At 43.1% G+C, this 15,829-nt stretch overlaps 1 protein-coding gene across 6 annotated transcripts in view; it reads right to left on the reverse strand.

Annotated features, from left to right (window-relative positions):
* Positions 1–15,829, reverse strand: part of MBOAT2 (membrane bound O-acyltransferase domain containing 2) — a 123,456-nt gene that overhangs the window by 54,662 nt on the left and 52,965 nt on the right. For 4 of the 6 annotated variants that reach the window (XM_025454721.3, XM_025454719.3, XM_025454720.3 and 1 more), the window contains exons 2-3: positions 15,321–15,466; positions 9,915–9,992 (exon numbers count right to left, since the gene is read on the reverse strand). The exons of 1 other annotated variant lie outside the window; for it this stretch is intronic. In XM_025454721.3, the coding sequence (XP_025310506.1) occupies positions 9,915–9,946 (32 nt within the window). In that variant the 5' untranslated portion in view covers positions 9,947–9,992; positions 15,321–15,466. The remainder of the gene's footprint in view (positions 1–9,914; positions 9,993–15,320; positions 15,467–15,829) is intronic. One more of the 6 variants, XM_035700652.2, reaches the window with a different exon arrangement.

Consider the following 15,829-nt stretch of genomic DNA (forward strand, 5'->3'; position numbering starts at 1 on the left):
CTTCTATTATACTTCAGGGTAAAAAATATGTATAGGGGGAACGTGGGGGGGAAAAAGTGATTCATTAATTCTTCAAAGCTCTTTTTTAAAATAACAATTTGGTACTTCATTTTTTTTCCCAAATATTTTTATTCATTTGAGAGAGAGAGAGTAAGAGTGAGAGAGGGTGGGATACCTGGGTGGCTCAGTAGTTGGGCGTCTGTCTTTGGCCCAGAGCATGATCCCTGGATCCGGGATCGAGTCCCACATCAGGCTCTTGTCTCTGCCTCTGTCTCTCATTTTGTCTTTCATAAATAAATAAAAATCTTAAAAAAATTAAAAATAAATTTAAAAAGAGGGAGAGAAGGAGAGGGAGAGGGAGAAGAGGCTCCCCCTGGAGCAGGGAGCTTGACATGGAACTCGCTCCCAGGACCTTAAGATCATGACCTGAGCCAAAGGCAGACGCTTCACTAGCTGAGCCACCAGGAGCCCCTAATTCTTCAAAGCTCTTAAAAACAAAAGACTGCCAATTACAGTTTTTCATAATCCACATTTTATCTCATAATACCAAAGATGTAAGAAGTGGGAACAGGAAGACACCACCAGAGCTGAGCAAAAGCTGAGCTGGTCAGCTTCATACCAACTTCTCAGAAGTTGGGACCCAGAAGGAGAGGAATGTACTTCAGTCAGCCCTCTGGTTGCAGCTGCGAGAAAATGGTCAGCTCGTGAGCAGAGGCCATCCAGCTGTGTTCAAATACACGTTCTAATCACTAGTGCTGTCGGGCGAGATTCTGAGGACACAAAATCAAACGCAGCTCAGCCCCTGTGCTCTCGGGTTCCAAGTCCCGTATGGGAAGTGAGCGCAATCCGGCCAGCACACACCTGGCACTGGCCCCGCACCATCCAAGTGGCTCTGCCTACTGTTTCTCCCTGAATCGGGCACTCACGTATTTTCCCATTTTAGCATCTTTGAAATCAAGAACGCTCTCCCAACTGACAGCAACTACTCCTCAGTAGTGGTAGAAAAAAAATAACGGCACGTCTTACAATCTGTGGCACCCTACATTTAATGAAATACAGTATCCCTCATCTTCGCCACAGTCTTAGGAAGTAGAAATTATTACTCCTCTTGTACAAACGAGGAAACTGAGGAGAGAGAGAGGCTAAGCAACTCAGGGTGACCAAGCTGCTAAGCAGGTGCACAGGGTGGGGGGTGCTGCAGGGGGATCCTGCAGCCAGGATCCCAGCCAGCCGCCTTGTCCTTGTCCTGTACAAGTGAACATGTACAGCACAGCGCCCCGTGTGACATCCGGGGGCCTACAGGCAGGGAGGAGCGGAGGGGAGGGCCTGGGCCCACGGTCACGCCCTGTGAGGCCGACAGGACCGCACGCTGGGATGGGGGCTCCCCGCGGACACAGAGGCACCAGGCCTGGCGCAGCCGGAGCGAGGGCGGCAGTCAGGGCGGGGCAGAGCTCCAGGGCCAGGCCGGGGTTCAGGGGACCGGCGGGGCGGCGGAGGGCGGCAGCGGACCGGGCCTGCAGAGCAGGAGTGGCCCCGAGGCCTGGGGGGGGACCCGGGGGAGGGCTCGCTACGCGGCAGGCGCGGCTACAGGCCTCACAGGTGTCTCCTCTCCGAAACACCCCGAGAGGAGACGGAGCACCCGGAGCCCCGGGACGGCAGGACGCTCTGCTCCCGGGTGGGCCTCGGCTGCTCGGCGGGACGAGGCCAGAGTGCGGTGGGCGAGGAAGAAGGAGCTGACGCAAGGGGCGCTCGGTCCCCCGGGTCGGCCGGCGTGGAAGGAGCGGCCGAGGGAAGGGGGCCTGCTCGGCGGGGCTCGCTCCCTCCTCCTCCTCGTCCTCTCCTCCTCCTCCTCCTCCTCCTCCTCTTCCCTGCTACTCCTTCTAACACCTCACCCTGCATCTTGAAGGATTCTCCCCCAAGGATTAGCTTGATCTCCATCCCACAACTCTGAATCATGAACTTCCACGGTCTGCTGAGCGTGAGGGGATGGAGATGAGGTGAATGGACTTGATGGTCACTCAGATTTGGGCTGGTCTTTGAATGGAATGGGACACGGAACTGAAAACCATCAGGGAAAATAATTTGCAAGGAAACTAAAGACTCAAGTGAACTAAGGAATCGTGAGTGCCCAGTAGCCCCACGTGGCTCTCTCTAACACGGGCCTGCCCGTCCACCCACGACTGGACATTTGCCCGGCGGCGTATGGAACGATGCAGAGGTTGTGAGAAAGGCTGAGAGAAACAGAGAGCGAAGGTCAGAAGAGCCCGCCCGGGAGGCCCGGGGACGGTGGAGTGGACACGGCGTTCCTCCAGCATGTGTCTGGGCTCCGGATGCCCGTGTCTCGTGGTTCCACAGTCCACCAGGCGGGCGGCCCGGGGTGTGTGGATCCGGGGGCCAAGGGGCAGGCAAGCACAGAGGCAGGAGGCTGCGCTCTCCGCGGCTTCCAGAACTTACAGATTTCAGCAGCGGAGCGGCACCAGACGAGTGGACAGCAAGAGCACAAGTGTAAGGGACACGGGCGAGGAGCTCGGACGGCTTCGAGGACGGAGGCTGGGTGAGAGCTCCACGAGCCCATGCGAGAGGCCTGAAGGGATTCTACGGCGGCTGCTCTCCGATCTTTTGGGCTCAGGATCCTTCACCCACTTAAAAATTATTGAGGAAACCAAAAGAAGCATAACCCACATCAACAAGAGCCACCAATCTTCACCACAGAATAAAACTGAGAATTTAAAAAATACTGAATTCAAAAATGACGATAAACCAATGTCATGCCAATACAGGCAACACTTTTAGGGAAAATATATTTTCTTTTTTTAAAAAAATATATTTTCTAAATATATTTTCCAAAAAGATAAGCGAGAAGAATGGCGGTGTTCTAACGTCTGAAGTCACAAATGCTCTACTGCAACGTCCCATAGCGCGGAGCCTCCGGAGGAAGCCCCACCGCCTACCCGAGAGAATGAAAATGAAAAAGGCAAATAATGTCTAAATGTCATTAAGAAGATAGTTTTGACCTTTCTATACCCTAGGACGATCTCAGGGACTCCCAGGGGTCTCTGGACCACACTCCACAAACTACTGGTCTAGACAGAGGAGGACAGACAGTGGTGACTCAGAGATGAAGAAGAGCAGCCAAATAAACCCCAAGATGGAAAAAGCATTAGGGGGAGGGGAGAGAACGGCTGCCTCACGCCAGCAGACATACAAATTAAATCAGATGTCAAATTCTGTTGGCACTCTTTTTGTTTCATTGTTTGGTGGAGGTGGAGGGGTGCGATAGATCAGAACCATGACCTCATTCCTCTAAATTCTGGTATAACCTCCCTTTATTCCCAAGAGCTGACAATTACTGCCATAGAAAACATATTGCTAATTAAAGGTATGTTCTGTTAGGTACTGGGGGGTAAGAAAAATGATTTACTTACAGAAGCCATCAAATGAAGCACAGGGAAATTACGAAACTAACCCCACAGGGGTGCCTGGGGGGCACGAGGTCAGTTCTGACTCTTGGTTTGGGCTCAGGTTGTGAGAACAAGCCCTGCATTGGGCTGTGTGCTCAGCATGGAGTCGGCTTGAGAGTCTCTCTCCCTCTCCCTCTGCCCCTCCCACTCATGCATGTGTGTGTATATTCTCTCTCTCTCTCTCTCCTCTCTCTCTAATAAATAAATCTCAAAAAAAAAAACCCAAGAATTAGAATTAGAAGCTTTAGTTTCCCAATACAGTGTTCAAACTAAGATTAAATTACATGACTTGCAGACACACCAATTAACAATGAAGGAAAAGAACCCTGAAATAAAAGGATGGGACACTGATCGTTTCCCATAGAAAATCCACACATTGATACAGCGAGGGAGGAGCAGAGTTCAGCGGCCAGGTGCATGGGTTTCAAACTCTGAGCCTGCTTCAGACCAGCTGTATAGACCTGGGGCAGGTGTGTGGCTCTGAGTCTCTGTTCTCTCAATGAAGCTGAGAGAACAGTCTTCTAGCCAGGGTGGTCCTGAGGACCATATGGGAATTCACTTCAGCATTTAATGTGTATCTGACATAGAATCTGGATTTAATAAATGTTAGCTATTAATAGTAATTTAGCTATTACCAGTAATTTTTTAATGATTAATGTTCTGTTGTCCTTCAGGGATTTTACCCTATTCACTTAACTTTTATCCTTCTCTTTCATTGGATTTTTCTTTTTTTTTTTTAAGATTTTATTTATTTATTCATGAGAGACACACAGAGAGGCAGAGACACAGGCAGCGGGAGAAGCAGGCTCCCTGTGAGAACCCCAATGCAGGACCCGATCCCAGGACCCTGGGAATCACACCCTGAGTTAAGGCTCAACCCACTGAACCACCCAGGTGCCCCCTGGATTTTATTTGCAATCCTTTAAGTCTGTTTTCTAAACAGTTTAATGCTCTCATGTTTAAGAAAAAAGGTTCTGCATAGTAATCTAAGTGATAGCTCTCTAATCAGTTTTAAAAGGAAACTGTTCCAACAACCTGAGTTCCATACAAGATTTTCCAAAACTCTGAAAGGCAAATAGCGCGAAGACCATCCTGATACTGTCTTCTTCCCAAGACAAGTCATGCTAAGGGCACATCCTTTGTAATACCCACAAGGTTAATTTTGGGTCAGAAAAAGATATGTAATGCCATCTCTTTCTTCATTAAGTTTAAGCAAAAGCTCAGTTTTCACAGTGAAAAACAGACGCTGAGCTCACTTGCTGTCATACACTTTCACCAAAATGACTGGCCATTTTCTGGGTCAAAAGGTAGGTCCTCTATTACCCTCCATCTTTCCATAACTGTTGTAAATGTGAATTATTTAATAAGCTAGCAACAAATAGGAGAAGGTCAGTACTTTTTTCCTTACATAAATTAATTTATCTGAAAATATTTTTAAATTCTATTTTTTGTCAACTACATTAAAACAGCATTTTAGAATCTGTATTTATTATGCATTTTGATAAACATTGACCTAAGGTATAGCACTTATAAAAGTCTGAACAAGTTTAAAGAATGGGAGAGGTTTTAGAGATTAAAATCACTGTTATCTGGATACTTATTTAAAGCTTAGAGCCTTTTAAAAAGACCCCAACATTTCATTCTACTGGAGGAAGACTAAGAAAAAGCCAGTCATGACACAATGTCTCAACCATGCTTGTTATGCTTCCAAAAAACAACTAGAGTTTGTATGCTGTCTGGTAAACAGTGAAAATCTTTTGTTTCTCCAACTAAAAACAACAACAGAAATCTTGAAAGGAATGTTGGTAAATAACCTAACACACACGAATTTCACGGACTTCCAGGCCTGACAGTTACTAGCTTTGTGACTGTGTTCCAGTGAACTGACCTCTGGTACCTCAGTTTCCTGGTCTGTATATAAGGAACACCTCCTCAGCAGGCCTGTGTAGACAGTTAATTGGGATATTTGTAAAAAGCCCTCCACAGAGTGACTGGGACCTAGAAGTCACTCCATCATTCAAATGCCAAAGTCCAATTGCTAAAAAAAAAAAAAAAAAGAAAGAAAGTCCAATTGCTCCCTCATAGGTCATACTGTTTCTTACACTGTGAAGACAAAACTCACACATGTGCACGTAGTTGCATAGCGGTACACCATCAGTTAGCAGGCCCTAATCTTCCAAAACCATTTCTCACTTCTTACTCAAGAGTTAAAAAGAAAAAAAAAGTCACAAAAGCTTTTATTCTCACAAAACTTCGACAAGGATCACATATTTTATGTAAGTGGCATGTGTTATGACATATAACTGAATGATTTTGCTCTTCATCCTAACAGATGGTTATGCGAGTTTTTAATTTTTCTTTCAACATTCTGGCAAGGATGAAGATCTTAATGTAAAAGAAAAATTAGTTTCCAGCAGTACCTAAAACCACAAGATGCATCCTTACACTTTTCCAATGGAAAGTACTCTTATTTTTAATTATCACAACTATCCAGTTATTTTTAAATAATGTATGACTCGTTATCGTCAAAAAGAATCTACTGCTTAATTGGATAGTATCTCCAAAACCCTCTTTTGTCTTTTAGGTGATTAATCTGGGGTATTAGCTATCACTCCAACATTTTTAGACAGACCTACCGCAGTAGAACCTCACTACACAAGTAATCTGTGCAAATTTCTCTTTATTCTAACACATTCAGGTGAGCAGCATCGCCCAGAGTAAGGCCTTTATTTACCAAGAGATGTGTGTTCGTCTTATTAGCATCGCTGCATTAATATAATCCCTCTACTTTGTATAAAAACCTCCGCTTAATCCTAAGGAAAAAAAGCTTCCCTCATTTGCTCAAGGATAATTGAACCCTCCTCCTTACCAGAAAGATCCAGTATACAATTAGAAATAAAACTTAGAAATCAAGTATCTCCAAAAGAGATACTATAACTGACTGAATGGTATAAAGGAAACTGAATCACACCCTTTCCTGAGTGTAGGATTTCATACAATGATGCTGTGTCCTCAAGAATTTTCATAAATCAAAAAAAAATTTTTTTTTCATAAATCCAATGGAACCTAGACATCCTGTTACCTATGACTATGTAACAAGTTTTCCTCCTCCTTAGAATTGAGAATATTTAAAAACCTTAGATCCTAAGCACAATATGCCACATGGTCACTGCGTCTTTTCGGATAAAGATATCTGCACCTTTGTTCTAAGAAAGAATGACAACCGCATACAAACCTCTGCCTTTGTTGGGGACCCTGGTAGCTCTCATTACTTTTTCTCCATCAATTTAGGGTATTTTTTTTTAATGACACATTCTCATAATCATAATGCTTAGGGCTTAGAAGTAATCTAATGCAGAGGCAAAAAACTTGGGCCCTGGGTAAAGGCAGACACACTAGTTCCAATCCCAGATCCATCGCTTCCTAAGCTTTGTTTCCCTGTGGAACGGGTCGACTGCACTCACCTCCAAAGGAGGTGCCAATGCGTGTGCTTTGCGCAGTGAATACAGAATCATCGCTGAAGCACTAACTGTTATAAAAATAAGATAACATAAAAAAAATAAGATAACATAAAAAATGGATTTTAGAATTACGGTTTTCCAACCAAAATTTGACTTTTGGCAGAGCAATACCAAAAGGGTCTGCACCTTTATCCCAAAGCACTGCAAGGCTTTCAAACATGGTCCACAGAGAGCATAAAGGAAAAAAAAAAAATCTAAGAGTCCAGTTTCCTTCCTGCTACATTTTATTCCCTCTCATGGGAACATGAGATTGTCCTCACTCAAGTTAATATTTTCCCCACAGAGTTCCCACTGAGCTACTACCCGCTGCTAATTAACTTCATGAGGACAAATTTTCAAGTGACTTGAGGCTTCTGCCTGCCAGATGGCATCTCCGAGATCATCGCTCCTTCCTCGTAGAGTTCAGGCAGTTCCTAATGCCATTTTTATCCAAGAATCCATATGGTAGGAGTCTCGTTAGAGCCCGCAGATAGTATGTGAATACGAACCTGTGCTACTAGCTCCTGGGGTCATCCAGGACAGAGATCAGGGCCAGGTCAGCTACACCTGCATTCTCCCTTGCCCCAGCACCACCACCCCCAACCCCTAGGGCTTCCACTCTACTGGGAAGAAGGAGGAGGAAGTGAACAGGAAACACGAACAGAGCTGCAAGTCAACCCATCAAGCATGCCATTCAAAGCCGATGGCAGGAATGAATATAATGTTTGGAAATACCATAACCAAAAACATGACAAAAAATACTCAAAAGCAAGAGGCAGAGAATAATCAGAACAGAAGAGATAACCTCACCTACTGAAAGCTTCTATCATCTGGATGCTCAACCATGCGATTAAAAAATAAGTTAAAGATCCCTGCCGAGGAGTTCACATCCTGGGAAGAAAAGATGAATTACAGTCCATAGAGGCCAGGGTGCCTACAATGAGCTCTGACGTGACATCAGAAGGGGAAAAAAAAAAAACAGCAAAATATGTGTAACTAAGAATGACCTCGGAAAGCATCTCATCCAGAATGTGAACACCTCTTCTTCTAGCTGAACCCTGTGTGCAAACAGGAGAATCCCTGGACGCCATGAGTATGAAGCGGGTAGGCACATGCTCCTTAGCTGCGGCACTGGTTTAATCCAAGTTAGACCCAAAAAGTTTAAGTGACTAAGCTTAAGGTCCCAAAGCTAATGAGAATTTAGCAGAGTCTGAATCCAAACCCATATATACAGACTCCCAACCTGTACTCATCCAGTCAACCACCAAGGCCACCCAGTAGAAGGCAGAGTCTGTGTTCGATCTTTATCCATGACCTAGCCTGCTGTTCAATTTCATCATCAATAAAGAAGGCATGTGGGGTAAGTATGTGTCAAGATTTCTCAATTATTAAAAATATGCTTTAGCTTAATTCCTACGAAACACCAAATACCTGTACTCTGTTCCCAAATGGGTTCTTCTACTGGACAGACAGTAAATGGCTGATACATGGACAGCCTGGGTTTTCCTACTTTCCCAGCTAGCCATCCCATCCTTTATGCTTTCCCAGCCCTGAGTATATTCTTTGTTTCTAACCCTCATCACCACGTGGACAGTAGTTCAAGTAATCAGCATCTTGCTGAGACAGAATATGTCCCAGTACCCGTCATGGGATCCCAGCATCAACTAAGAAATACCTCCAACCCAACAGTACATTTCAGAGGACCACATGTCCGTTACCCTTAGATTTCTGGAAACACTGTGGCACACAAGAAATGTTTGTTCAAATTGCTGGGGAGGCAAGGCAATACACTACTTTCCTACTTCTTCTACAATATAACCCCATCCACAGCTTGGCAACCCATTACCTACACCTCTTACATTTTTTCTTTACATCACCTGTTTTGCTGAAAATTACTTGCCAACTTGTAAAGAAAATACTTCAGCTTAACTTCTCTAGGTTAACGGGCTTTTCTACTCCTTCTGCTTGACCATCCCACATTTCTGCTGTTTGTATTTAAATAATGGCAGTTCCTTTGTGCTGTGTTCCAGAAGTCTGAGAATTTTTAGAACCCAAAACAAGTTTTCCCATAGAAAAGTCAGAAAACAAAACACTGACATGAAGGGTGCTTAGGTTCCCACGCCCGTCCACAAAGGCTTATTTTGCACATCGGAACAGCACAGAGCCAAGCCACACTGTGCTGCCTTCTCCAGGGACAATGTCTTCCTAATTCCAGGAGTAAGCCCAAAATACATTTCTACTCCCCCTCCTCTTCTACAGCCTACACCCATTCTCTCATTCCCATCCTTTCTGCCCCACCCCCATTCCACTCTCTCTGGGGACCGAGATTGAGGTCAAGCCCAGCACAGGTGTCCAGGTTCAATAATTAGGTCTGGGACTTTGCTGCAGGTAGAGGAGGAGAAGCGTTACTGTAATGGCAGCCCCGAGATGGAACTCAGGGACGCTCAAGGAGGCAGAGGCTGTGGCCCAGAAGCAAGAGCTTTAGGAGACTACCAGGAAAGAGCTTCATGTCAAACAGAAGTCATAGTATCATTCATTTGTTCACTCATTCATTCATTCATTCAATAGATGCTTAATGAGAACTCCTAGACAGTGCATTATATTCAGAAAACACAACAAAAAAACTCAACATGGCTGCTGTTTTGCCTCCCAAGGGACATTTGAATATATCTGGAAACGTTCACAGTTGTCATAACTTGGGGATGGGGGCTGCTACCAGCACCTAGTGGGTGGAGGCCAAGGTGCATAGGACAGCCCCCACATCTAAGAATTATCCGGCCTAAGATGTCAACAGTGCTGAGGCTGGGAAAGCCTGCTTTAAGTAATTTATGACAGCTTTTCTTGAGAAAATTATCACAACTCAGAATAATTTTTAATGTAACAGAACTGCATTTTGATCTAATACTATTATAGTGAAATACATATGGATATGTGAATAAAGAGGAACACTTACTTGTGCATGTTCTCCACTCCTATTACGATCATGATACAGTAGGAAATTCCACTTTGTACAAGAAAATGTAAGGCATACCTACAAAAAGTAAGAGCGCTGTTAGAAGAGGGGCACCCATTCACAAACATTAGGTTGAAACCACTAAGGCTACAAAGTGCTTACGTATCACACAGAACATACCCAGGTAAAAAGTAAGGAATTTAACTTCTGCAGCCCAAAATTCTGTGAACATCTTAGAGGGACTCCTCTATCGCAAGTCCCAGAAGAGCTGGAAACATAAAATGAAACCCCATCAAGGCACACTCGGTGCCCTGGCATTCCACATCTCCTAGCTACGTGAAAGCATTGTGGGGTTCTGTGGCTCAAGGATTTCAGCTTTTTCCATAACTCAAGGCACAATGATGAAAAGGAGCAATAAATCTGAATTTCAGAATAATCCTGACAGAACATTAGTTATTTGTTTTCCCAAGTACCTAAAACAGTTTCTCACAAAGCAACAAAAAGGACCAAATATTAGTATCTACTAAAAACCAGGTACACCCAAATCTACTCTGAAAACATGATGGCTCAAATTAAATGATCTTCTAACCCATCATCTCCAGTCATCCATCTATAAAAGATTCTGGCTGAGGTGACACAGAATGTCCCAACGTGGAAACCCACCGTTAAGTGAGAGAACTAACTTACCCCTTCCTTTCACAAAATTCAGGCAAACATGACTAAGATCCCTGCCCTGGTTTCAAACTCAAGCCAAACTATCCCTGAGATGATGCATAAATGGGCACACAGGCATGAACTCACTATTTTCTTTCCCTTTGATGGCATGAATAATTTATGAAAAAATTTTCAAACCATTGTATACCAATTAAAATTTAAATAAGGATCTTAACCTGTGATAAAAATTGCTTTTTAACCTAATCATTAAAGAATAATGGGCATCTCCAGTGTGGAAATAGTTAAACTTTTGAATAAATCTTCCCATAGAAATATTATAAATCAGAAGCAGGCTCCAAGGGAGGACTGCAGAAGGAACCTATTTATCCCCCTGAACAGAGTATGTCTGTCTGTCTGTCCCCCGCTAACACACAGAACACATGGGAACACAATGCTGGCCTGTGATACCACCGTAACTAGCAAGTCATGAGAAAGCAGGTGAACGTATATGCATACAAACTGGAACAGAAGGAAGCTTTAAAAACATGATTAAAACACATACTTTTCTAATTAATTATCCACCTCCCATCTGTGGCCAGCATTAACAATTCACTAAGATTTAATGTGGAAATGCTGAAGAGTATTGCCACATACTTTTAAGGGCTTTATTAATTGGGAGTTGAACTCTTTAAAGATACTGGTCTTAAGAAAATTTATTTGAGGACCCTTGGGAAAATTTTTTTTTCCTTTTGCATGAGGAAATTTCCTTGGAACATGGGGGACATACAACAATTTTACAAGCTAAGAGTTTTATTTCTCAAATGAAACCACGGTTCCTTCTATTGCTTGAAAATGCCCACTCCCCTGGCATCACCATTCAGATGACATGCTTGGCCATCTTCTAGGGTGCGTCATCACACTTGGCCAGCCTTCTGTTGTTGTACCAGGCTTCGTTACTGTGACAGCACAAGTCTGTCCATACGAAGCAGATGGGCGTGTATCTCTGTGTCATCGACCTCCACAACAAGCCTCAAGTTGCTTTTCCATTCATTTATGGCACTGGTGACTTTCTTCATAATCCCCCACATGCAGCCACTCCACTTGCTCTCAGTAAAAGGAGCATAATAAATACAGAGGAGCCACTTAGTATTTTTCAGGCTTAAGAGATCATGTGTACAAGGCGCTGACTCGAGTAACTGGCACACAGTAAGCACTCAAGTATTTTTAGTGAAGGAGAAATACAAGATAGGCAGTATCTTAAAAGTCTATAATCCAATCCTCATCATTTTACAGTGGAGGAAACTAAGTGCTAAAAGTCACGTACTTCGTTAGTACCCTGACATTAAAACTCAACTAGTTTCTCTCTGAGCAACTCACCCACTGGCTGACTCTTCAAGGGGCGGGCGGGACCCACACACTGCACATCACGCATCACACATCACACATCACGCCTCTCAAGCAGCTCGAGGACTTTGAGAACAAAGCAATCCTTTATCTCGAAACTTCAATTTGTTTTTAGATAACACGTCTTATTTTGAATTTCAAATCACACTAAATACAGGTAATAAAAAATGTTTAGTAAAAAAGAATACAAGTTTTAAAAAGGTTGAGAAACACCTCTCCGATTATTCAACTGATCTGTGCAGAATGTGTGTGCTGTCTGGCAGGCATCGTCCTGCACAGTAGGAATAAAGAGTCAACACGACAAGGTCTCTGTCCTCAGAGAACATCCAGTCTAGAGGTGAAGACACACAAACAACAGACTACATTTTAATACCGTGTGACAGGGGCACCTGGGGGGCTCAACTGGTTAAGCATCTGCCTTCGGTTCAGGTCATGATCCTGGGGTCCTGGAATTCAGCCCTGCATCAGGTTCTCTGCATAGCGAGGAGTCTGCTTCTCCCTCTCCCTCTGCCCTTCCCATCCCCCCCTCCCAACTCATGCCCTCTCTCAAATAAATAAATAAAATCTTTAAAAAAAATACTATGTGACAAACACTAAAAGAGTAATTGGATAAACATAACATTTTCAACCTGGACAGCCAACTGGACAATGGTAGTAACAGATTATGACAACAATGGTCTTGCCCCTGGGTGACCTTCCAGGTTCACCGTGAGCTGGCCATGGTGCTACGCTCCTCTCTGTGGTATTAAACTTCCAGATCTCACCATGATCACGGATTCCCTTTCACACACAATGAAGGTAAAGCCAAAAGGGTTTGAATGCCACGTCCAGAGTAACAGAGCGACCTGACCAAGGTGCCCAGAGCAGAATACGGGTCTGACTTCAGAGTTCCAGCTCTACTACACTAGCCTTCACAGTAATCAAAGATAGTTAAATAAATAATTTAAAGTATATGGAAAATCTCAATCAAAACAAACTTGCAGATGATAGTTCTAAAAAAAAAAAAAAAAAAACTGAGACCAAATAGAAGTAGGTATAATGATCAATTCTATTTAGAGTACTACTAACATATGTCTTCCAAAAGAGAAGTTATCAAAATCAATAGCAGATATGACTGCCTTTGAGCCTAAAAAATCAAAGTGTACACTGCAAATTGAAAGGATACTCTACTTCCTCTACTCATTCCAATTAGCAAACAGTTACTGAGACCTGGTACAGAGAAGTAAAAAAAATTTATCTTCCCAAAGGAAGAAATATAAAATATTTCTTCTTCAAGAAAAACAAAACACCAAAAAAAAAAAAAAAACCCAGAGAACTCTATTTTTAAAAATAGAGTTATCATATGATTTGAAATACTAAGGATTATATAAGGTCAGGTTCCTCGTGGTTCTGTGTATACAGTACCTGAGGAGGCTTCACAGCAAGAAAACATCTCCTCAGGACAAACCCCTAAAGGAAGAGAGCATGCTCACCTTCATACTGCTCCAAGTTGCATGACTACAAAGGGACTACTTACATTTCAATTCTCTACACTGTTTACAGTGTTCTGTTTACACTGACCATGGTGTGAATGGTGTCCCTGGGGCTGGCCATTCTGAACTAAAGCCTTCCCCAACCCCTCTTTAAAATGTGTCCCCCAGGGACCCCTGGGTGGCTCATTCAGTTAAGTGTCCAACTCTTGATTTCCACTCAGGTCATGATCTCAGGGTCCTGGGATCAAGCCCCACGTTGGGCTCCATGCTCAGCAAGGAATCCACTTGAAGATTTTCTTTCCCTCTGCTCCTTCCCCTCCTCACATGTGTGCATGCTCAGGCACTCTCTCTCAAATAAGTAAATCAATCCTTTAAAAATACATTAAAAAAAAAAAACAAAAAATGTGTCCTGTAAGTACTGGAGCATGTATGGGTGAAATATGTAGACTGGGATATAATTTTAATTAATCCAGAAAAATAAGTTAGGGAACAAATAAAAATGGTGGAATTTTAAAAACTGTTGAAGCTAGGTAATGGGTATATAAGGGTTTATTTTTCTCTGTATGTCTGCATTTGAAAAATTTCATTATAAAAGTACACACACACACACACACACACACACACACACACTCTAACCCCATGGCATGACTTATGAGAAATTCAAATAGAACTATCCAAGAAAACTACAAAAACTTTGATGCTACAAATCTGATGTCATCAAGGAAGCAGAAAAGACTGTATGTGGGAATGAAGAGACCATCTCTAAATCTCAGGACTACACCCATACCTACAACTGGCAGTGCCTTTCAGAGGACTGGCCACATGGCAATATGGTAGAGGCTGAATAAATTATCCCTGAGTGATTTTCATTTGTTTCTAGGAAACATATGCAATTGCCAGAGGCAAACATTAGATTAAGAAATACCAGTATATTCCAACCCTGGCCAGAAAAAAAAAAAAAAAAAAAAAAAAACATCCTAAGCGCAAACACAGAGGCATTCTCAAAGTCCCGCGGATTCCACACCCCACGGCGAAAACTACTAAAGCGCAGATCAAGTGAGCGCTTTCTCCCCTCTCGGGGAATTTTCATCTCAAACAAGAGTCTACAGAAGAGCAGACCTACAAAGCCTTATCTGTGAGCATGTTAACGATACAGCAAAGGAGCAAGCAGCCTAAGCTCTCACTTAAAAAGGAAAATTCAGAAGAGATCACAAAGAAGCCCTTCCACTCAGTCTCTGCTGCTTCGCCAAGACTGGGCACTCTTCTGATTTTCCTCTGCTGCGACTAGTCATCTGGAACAAACAGAAGTGGGGTGTTTCTGTGTTTAAAGCTCTCAGGGAAGCCCTGGCAATTAAGGAGGGAGCAACCTGAAGGTAACACACACACACCTGAAGGGTCAAGGGTCGTACTTAAAAACTTTCCATCATAAATGATTCTTCCCCACCAGAACCAACCAGCCAATCCCTTTTACACACAGCAGAAATTTAAAACTGGTAATAGAGTTCTACTACTGGGCTTCACTGGACTCTTAAAAGCCACCTGCACAGAAAGAAAAATACTCTTTTAAGAGGTTCATTTGTCTTGGCTTCAAAGATGTGCAAAATGGGTGAAAAAGAACAACTCGTGACAGAAGAAAATGTTTGTATGTCTCTTCTTCATCTGTCCTGTTTCAGACATTATAAATAGTAAATTGCCCTCCGAGCCCAAACTGAAGAGACTGAGTTTATTCTCCACACTTTTTTTTCTATTAAAAATAAAAATAGAAAACTTTGCATGTAAGTATAAGAACAAAACCCCATATAATGTATCCTTGTGCACACTGAATCACAAAGATGTCCAAAGTCTTCATTTAAATATCATCAAAATAATTACTTACCATCCAAAGCAAAAAAGTGCAAGATAAAGGCCCAAAAGGGTAGCAACGACATGTCTTATAAAAGAGCTAGTTTTGCTTGAATGTAGATAAGTTCGAAACCAAATGGCTGCTAGCAAGGCAAAGAGTTGGCACACTACAAAGTTGACCTGTAAAGAAAAATTGAAATTTCAAATTAGCAATACAGACTTGAATTTTTCATTTGATGTCACATTTAAATTCTCAGGACAAACAAGCCACGGCTATATAAAATGAAGATCTTCCGAGTTTATAAGAGAAACCAACACAAAACCAAAACTTAGGGCCTTCGTGGGGATGACAGCTCCAAGTTCTAGGAGATGGGCTGGTGCATGCTGGGGGCACCCAGCGTAGGAAGGTCTAGAGGGCCACCTGGGACAATCTGAAGGACATGGGGGCGCACACACAGAAACAGCACAGGGTACCCTGTGGCTTAAGGGAAAGAGAAACTGGTCTTAATGACACAGGCAACCCTATAACTGGTAGAAAAGAAT

The sequence above is a fragment of the Canis lupus genome, chromosome 17, assembly GCF_003254725.2.
Source record: "Canis lupus dingo isolate Sandy chromosome 17, ASM325472v2, whole genome shotgun sequence".
NCBI lineage: Eukaryota > Metazoa > Chordata > Mammalia > Carnivora > Canidae > Canis > Canis lupus.